This window comes from Echinops telfairi, unplaced genomic scaffold (genome assembly GCF_000313985.2).
Source record: "Echinops telfairi isolate 266 unplaced genomic scaffold, ASM31398v2 ScPeMD7_2;HRSCAF=8, whole genome shotgun sequence".
In the NCBI taxonomy this organism is placed as follows: domain Eukaryota; kingdom Metazoa; phylum Chordata; class Mammalia; order Afrosoricida; family Tenrecidae; genus Echinops; species Echinops telfairi.
The window spans coordinates 13,772,422-13,780,468 of record NW_022103898.1 but is presented as its reverse complement, the minus strand read 5'-3'; the positions used below and the strand labels follow the sequence as shown (position 1 = coordinate 13,780,468).

The following is an 8,047-nucleotide window of genomic DNA, read 5'->3' as shown; positions in this document are numbered from 1 at the left end:
TCACTGGTCCTCATTGAGCCTCAGTCACCTCCCTGCCCCTTGCCCACCTCCTGCCCTAGGCCCTGTTTGACTTCACTGGTAACAGCAAGCTGGAGTTGAACTTCAAAGCCGGCGACGTGATCTTCCTTCTCAGCCGAATCAACAAGGACTGGCTGGAGGTGAGGTGGGCTTGCTGCGGGTGGGAGCGGAGCCCAGGAGGGCCCGGAAGTCTTGCGGGACAAGAAGGCCCTGGAGGGATGTGGTGGGAGAGGGGCACACGAGGGAACACGTGTGGAAGGCATGGAAGACTCCGGAGATGACACCCAAACCAGACTCCAAATTCATCGTCACGAAGTCCACGCTGACCCACGGTGACCCCACAGGACAGGGGAAAACTGTCCCTATGGGTTTCCATGGCTGTGAATCTTTACAGGAGCAGAAAGCCTGCCTCCTCTTTCTCCCAAAGAGCAGCTTGTGGGTTCGAACTGTGGACTTTGCAGTTAGCAGCCTAGTGCGTTACCCACTGTGCTCCAGGGCCCACAGGGCAGACACCTCTGTCTTCAGTTTTAACCTCAACTAACAGGCCACTTCTGGGGGGTCAGTGAACCCTCTGTGTGCACTTGCTCGGCTCAGCAGGGTTCTCAGCCTGGGCACTGTTGGCACGGGGACCGGTCTTGGCTGTGGGGCTGCTTCTGGGTATTCTGAGATGTTTAGCAGCATCTTAAAGCCAGGCACAACTCCCATCCCCACCCCCTTTCAGCTTTAGGAATCAAATTATGTCTCCAGACATCCATCCCCTGTTGACAGCCACTTGTTCTAACATGGGGTGGGTATCATAAACCTTGCAGCTATAATAGGGAGCGGGGGGACACTTTGTACCATGCAGTTGTAACACAGGGGTGACACTATGTACCTTGCAAGCACCAAGAAAAGGTGGTGATTAAGAATGCCACCCTGGCATCTGCCCGTCTGGGGGCATAGCCTAGCTCCATGCTAAACTAACTCTATACCCTGGAGAAAGGCGCCCTGGCAGTCTGCTAACCGCGAGGTCCGTCGCTGGAAACCACGGTCGCTCCGAGGGAGAACGGTGAGACTTATTTTCCCATAAACAGCGACAGGCTCAGAACCCCACAGGGCAGCTCTGCTCTGTCCCAAGGGTCGCTGTGAGCGAGACGTGACTCAATGACAGTGGGTGACCTTCAGAACCTTGCTCAACTGTGGTTTCCTTTTGTCTGTTGGGAGATAATACCGCCGTGTCTTCACAGAGAGCACTGGGTACCCGGGATCTGGCCCTAGGTGACCGTGGGGGATGTAGATGAGACTGTCCACAGCTAGGACCTGTCTCAGCCATGCTTTGTCCCAGCCCTCGGGGGTCCGTAGCTGGACCACGCTAACTCTGGAGATGAGGGGGATCACTGTGTAGAAGGCCTTCAGTCCTGCTTTGACAAGTGCCCAGGCAGAGACAGCCCAGGGGCCTGCGACCACCAGGAAGAGGGTCACGGCTTTGGTGTGCAGACAGCAGAGGGGGGCAAATCTAACCAACCTGAGGCAGTTTATGTTTTAGCCCTTGGTGGTGTAGTGGTTACACGCTGGGCTGCTAATCTCAAGGTCAGTGGCTTGACATTCCCAGCCACTCCATGGGAGAAAGATGGGGTTTCCTGCCCCCGGGAGGTTCGACAGTTTTGGAAACCTACAGGGGCAGCGCTCCTCTGTCCTACGGGGTTGCTCCCAGTTCGCATGGACTCAAGGGCAGTGCGTTCAGTTCCATTGGGAGTTCTCGCAAGGACGCAGCAGCCTCAAGGCCACCAGAGGGCTATTTCCGGGTCATTTTCCAGCGCCAGGAAATGTTTGCTGTCTTCCTGTTTTCTGGAAAGTCCTGTGGATCAGCTCACAGGATGCACTGCACGCAGGGTCAATCTGCTGCAGGAGACCTCTTTGAAGTGCTGACCAGCGAGGAGGCTACTTTGAGGCCTAGGGTGGGCCTGACCCAAGCAGGGTATTTTCAATCGCCTGATATGCCTCTGAAAGGTGGGCCTTGAATAAGGAGACAGAGAAGAATTGAGGTCTTTGGACCGTGGTGCTGGCAAAGATGTGGTGCTGCCCGAGGAATGATCAAATCTATGGTGAAAGAAATTCAGCCAGATGCTCCTGCCAAGGGGGCCAAACCTCACCTCAGGTCCCTTGGGCCTGGCATCAGGCAAGACCAGGCCCTGGAGAGGGGCATCGTGCTGGGGAAAGTAGAAGGGCAGTGGATGCGGAAGGCCCTCCGTGAGATGGACGGACCCCGCGGCTACCACGAGGGGCTCAGCCGTCAAACTTGTGAGGATGGCGCAGGGCCGTTCTGTTGTGTACGGGTCGCTACCAGCCGGAACCGACTCCAGGGCCTCACACGACAACTACGGGTGGGTCTGCTGGTGAAGGGCAGGGGCGGCGTGCTGGGCCTCAGTTGATACAACTCTATCGTGAGGGAGTCAATGCCGCAGCCCCACAGGGAGGTTGTGAGGATTAAGAGAAAGTATATCCCAAGCACAGGCCAGGCTCAGGGTCAGGAGAGCGGCCCGGGCCGGGAGCAGTGGCTGTCTGATGGCTTGGTGGGGAGCAGATGCCTGGGTACTGGGGATTGAGGGATTGAGTGAGTGAGGGAGGATCTGCCCCCGCCACACACACTGCTTGGGCCCTCCCCCACCCCTCACTCACCTTCCCTGCTCAGCTTTGCTCCTTATCGTCCCCCTCATCAGGCCCACTGAGCATGGTTGTACCTGCGTCCACTGCCTCCCTCCCAAGGATGGAAGCCCCAGGAGGGCAGGGGGCCTCTACCTTCACTGGCTGGTTCATACCAAGTCTTGGTTGAATGAATGAATGAGTGAGTGAGGAAATGCCTGAAGGGATGACCGTGGCTTTGCCGGTCTGTTCAGGGCTCGAGCCTTTGTATAACAGAACACAATTCGTGGGCTGAATAACGTGGCCACTTGCTTACCTCTCCTCCTCGCTCGAACCAAGAGACCCAGACGTCCTTGCCTGCCTTTTCCCCACCGGTGGGAAAGGGCTGGGCGCTCTGACGTGGGGCGGCACGGCCCTCCTCATGGCAGCTCCCTCCCCAGGGCAGTGTCCGGGGCACCACGGGCATCTTCCCGCGGTCCTTCGTGAAGGTCCTCAAGGACTTCCCCGAGGAAGATGACCCCACCAACTGGCTGCGCTGCTACTACTATGAAGACACCATCAGCACCATCAAGTGGGTGGCCTGCTGGGTGGGAGGGGGCGGGACCACCCTCCCTGCCCACCCAGCCCTCGCCCCTCCTGCCCAGGCCCCCGACCACCACCCCCATTCCACTTCAGACCCAAACGCCCAACCTCACGTTGCTCCTCCTACTGAAAACCTGCCGTGGCTCCCGCTGTCCACCAAAGGAACCAGAATGCTGACCCTTCACTCCCAGCCCATTGCCCCCTTAGGGACATCGCAGTGGAGGAAGACCTCAGCAGCACCCCACGGTTCAAAGACCTGCTGGAGCTCATGAGGTGAGGGCGGGGGACTGGGACCCAGGTGGCGTATGAAGGGGCCGGGCGTCCGCCACCCCGTCCACTCCACTCTGAGCAGGCAGCTCCTCAGGGTGAAGAGTTGACATGTCCTTCAACCTGAGGGCCCATTGTCCCGCACCGTGTCCCTCAACATTCTGCTGCCACTCATTCAGGCCTTCAGTCCCTGACCACGATTTTAGATGTTAGAACTTGCAAGATTTTAGAACGTCCTCCGAAGCAGGCAGCTGATCTCCTCTTCACTGTGTGCTTAGGCTGGAAGTTCTGCTGAAACCCGTTCCCTTAGGGCGACCCTGCTGGCATGGCACATGCCCAGTGCCAGCATCACACAGCAACCCACAAGCCACCACAGTGTGGCAAACCTGCAGGCGCGCGGCAGCCGCGTGGTAGAGTAGAACTGCCCTGCAGGGCTTTCTTTACAGAGGCAGACAGACCACCAGGCCTTTCTTCCGTGGCACCGCTGGGAAGATGTGGCGCGCCAACTCTCAGACTAGTGGCCGAGCACTCTCGTTGTGCATTTCTCTGTTTTCCTCTGGAGAGGTTTTGATTCTGAGAATCTGAAGTCCAGACAAAGGAGGCTGAGCGCCGAGCAGGCTGAAGGCGAAGGGCCTTCACTAACGCCACGCCATTTGTGAGCGCGGGTTTCCGGCTAGAACCACTGTCTCACTAAAAGCCTTCCAATCGGACCCTCCTCTCAGGGAACCCCGGACTCCCAAGATCCAGTTACTTCACAGCCCCCCAAAAGCATCGTTCCATTTCTGACTGTAAAGGTCACAATGTCCTCTCTTTATAACCGGCTATGGGCACCAGCCTGTGCCCCTACTGGAGTTAACGGAGCACCCCCTTTGGTTGCCCACGTACACTTCTGTGTTTCATGCTTTTACTCCAGGCAGTCCCAGAAGATGAGCAAGCGCTGTCTTTTGGTTGAGCTTGTGCCTAAGTTGGAATCATCGGGTTCATATTTAATATCAGCCAGGCAGATGTGTGTCCTCACTCACTGTCATTCAGTGCAGTCAAACTCACGGGGACCCTGTAGGGCCGGGGAGAACCACCCCGTGGGAGTCTCTGAGATTGTGACTCTTTCCAGGAGTAGAAAGACGAGGCTTTCTGGTGGTTTTGAACCTCTGATCTTGTGGTTGGCAGACAGCAAGTGGGTTCCATGTTGGGCTGCTGAGCATAGGGTCCGTAGTTTGAGTCCACCAGCTGCTCTGTGGGAGACAAGTGAGGCTTCCTACTCCCAAATTGACAGTCTTAGAAACCCAGAGGGACTGTGTGGTATCGGACCATCGGGTCCCTGTGAATTAGCATATAGCATATTGTGTGCATGTGTGTGCATAGGCAACATTAAAGAAACACATCCAGACCCGCTAAAGCACTGTTGACATAATAGAGCAATCATCATTGTTATGGTTTGGTGCATGTCCCGAAGTCATGCCCATTGTAATGACGGTGAGCTACCGTGTGTACTGCACACTGTTCATATAGGCTGGGTCCTAACTGTCTGTAAGTCAGACGTTCAGAACCCAGCGAACACTGTTATTCCAAGCCACGTGGGTGTCCCTGTGTGGTGCACATGGTTAACCCATTTGGCTGCTGATTGGAAGGCTGAAAGTTCAAAGTCTACCCAGGGGAGTCTCAGAAGAAAGTCCTGGGATCTACTTAGAGCCAAACCCAACCAAGCACAGGGCCACCGAGGATCCTCGGAGCACGGGTCTGCCGTGCCACATGCGGGGTGCCAGGAAGCAGTTGGCTTGATGGCAGCTGGGTTTGGTTTGGTTTTAAATGAGCCATGCTGCGGTGACCATCCTGGTTCACCCATGCCATGGCTTGACTGATCCTTTTCTGAGGTCCCTGACCTAGAAGTGGAGTTGGGCATCAAAGACCCAGCAAGTCTGGCAGGCCTCTGGTTCTGTTTTGCCCACTTACCTATCAGAAGGTTGGGCTTGTTTTCGCTTCTTCCAGCCAATAGAGGATTGTCCACCTTCCTGCCTGCCCCCACATTGGACAGTTACCACCCTACAGAGCATCCTCCTCCTTACCTGCACGCAGGTGTCTTCTAGGACCTTGATTTGCTCCACTCTGTACAGACCCAGCCAAGTGTCCTGCCCTCTCCTGCTGATCTTTGTGTAACCTTTACCCCCTCACCTCTTATGCCAGGCGGGAGTTCCAGAAGGAGGACATTGCCCTGAATTTCCGGGATGCTGAGGGGGACCTGGTGCGGCTGCTTTCCAATGAGGATGTGGGGCTGATGGTGAGGCAGGCCCGAGGCCTCCCCTCCCAGAAGCGCCTCTTCCCCTGGAAACTGCACATCACCCAGAAAGACGACTACAAGGTCTACCACACCGTTCCCTGAGGGAAGACCGGGTGCCTCCGAAAGAGCCCTCGACCCTCAGAGGGGACCAGCACCAGGAATGCTGGGGGGAGGGGACCCTCATTCCAGTCCTGGTCTGGGCTTCGTTGGGCTTGGCTCTCTCTCTTGCATGCTCTGTTTCCACATTTTATCTATGAATTGAATAAACATTGTTGCCTCCAAGGGCGAGATTGGAGAAAGCAATGTCTTTTGAGAGGAAGTAAAACACCATGATATGTCCATCTAGAGGGGCCCATTTTCATATAGAAGGGGGCTCCCATTTGGGCCCCCATTCACCCTCCCCACTCCCTGTCTGTCTACATTTGGGGGAGAAACCGGGCCAACAATCTTGTCCTGCTGTTTGTTTCCCATTTGCCCCCATGGCCTCCCTCCGCTCCTCTGTTCCTGAAGTCTGCTGTCTCTCAGCAGCCCCTGCCCCTAAGCAAACAGAGAATGGGACTTAGGTCCCTCCCTCCAGCAGTGAAAACCCAAACCCAAGGCCACTGCGATCAAGCTGATGCGGACCTAGCACAGGGTAGAATTGCTCTTGTGGATTTCTGAGATGGAAACTCTTTGGGGGATAGAAAGCCTCATTATTCTCCTGGTGGCTGATCGGCTGGTGGGTTAAAACTGCCGACCTTCTGGTTAGCAGCCAGAGGTGCATAACCACTATCCTGCCTGGGCTCCTGCCTCCAAAATAGGCGTCAGGTCTAAAGACACGCCCCCCTCGAGTCCTGTAACAGAGGATTGAAATGGATGAATGGAAACAAACGTGCATAGATTGTCTAAAAATCACGATTTGCTCTCTAACCTTCATCTAATACACACACACACACACACACACACACAAGTCTAAATGAAAGTCTCTGCCTTGGAGTGTTATAAAAATGAATAGGTGGAGATATTGCTGGGCAGAAATTAATCAGGGGTTGGCAGCTTCCTGCAACTGGTAGCCACTAGTGGAAAGGCAGCTCATCCACTGGAGCTCATCCCTATGGGTCTGGAAGGCTGTGCAGGCCAGACTGCACCCTCTCAGGGGAGCGTGGAGCAGACCACGGGAAGACCCGAAAGCCTTCCGTAAGCCACGAGCAGGATCCATCAGCAAATTGGAGGCCTTCCTAATCAAGAGGCAGAAGCTGCCCTCTGAGGAAACGCTGGCAGAACCACGAGCCGCTCTGGCCCAGAGAGGACCGGCCCCATCCGTGAAGACAGGCTCACACCTATTGTGCTGGTCTAGAAGGCGGAGCATGCCCAAGGGAGCTTCCTCTCAGGAGCCAATACAATGAAACACACAACTTACTGGAGGGACTCCACAGCAGATTTGAGCTTGTCCAAGAAAGACCCTGCCGCCTTGAAGCGAGGTCACTAGAGGTGATGCGGCCTGAGGAAGAAAGGATGAATTCTAAGGTAGAGGAATGTATACATCATGAAATGCACCAATAGTCGTGCAAGAGAAGTAGGGAAAGAAGGAGAGAGCGGAAGGGACAGTGAAAAAAATGTCATGACAAGCACCCACCTGCACATCCGCAAAGCTCAATAAACTCCAAGCACAATAAAGCAAAGAGATCCATGCCCAGACCAAATCACCATGATCCCACCCAGAGAAAACAGAAGCTTGAAAACAGCAAAAGGAAGTCCATAGAACTTCCAAGTTCATAGAACTCATCAAGTTCATGGAAATCAGAATGAGATCAACAGCTGACGTCCTATCAGAAGTACCCGAGACCAGAATGACTCACTCAACGCGCTATCAAAACAAAGCAAAATAAAACTGTTGACCAGCACTCCTATTTATGGAATGCGATATGTGGAAAAGAAAGGCCCGATGTGGACCGACCCAGATATAAAACGAACTGAGAAAATGCATTGCTCAGCAGACTTGCCTCATAAAAGCGATGGCCGGAAGTTCTTCCGAGTGAAAGACAGTCACACCAGCCAATGACTCTCTCTCTCTCTCTCTCTCACACACACACACACACAGAATCCGGATAAGCATAGTTAGGCGCAAGCCCTGGTGGTGTAATGCTTAGGTGCTTGGCTGCTAACCACAAGGCCAGTGGTTTAAACGCATCCATAGGAGAGTCCTGGCCAGCAGCTCCGATCAAGGTCAACCCCAAACTCGCTGCCAGCCAGTCCATCTGGACGCACAGTGGCCTTGTAGGACAGGGTGGAACTGCTCCTGTG

General features: G+C 54.9%; 1 protein-coding gene across 1 annotated transcript in view; it reads left to right on the top strand.

Moving 5' to 3' along the window:
- The window catches only part of NCF4 (neutrophil cytosolic factor 4), a 16,473-nt gene extending 10,414 nt beyond the window's left edge, over positions 1-6,059 (top strand). The window contains 4 exon segments of the mRNA XM_004700305.2: positions 60-158; positions 3,081-3,211; positions 3,430-3,495; positions 5,671-6,059. Of these exon segments, the coding sequence (XP_004700362.1) occupies positions 60-158; positions 3,081-3,211; positions 3,430-3,495; positions 5,671-5,866 (492 nt within the window). The 3' untranslated portion in view covers positions 5,867-6,059.
- Positions 6,060-8,047: the final 1,988 nt, after the last annotated feature.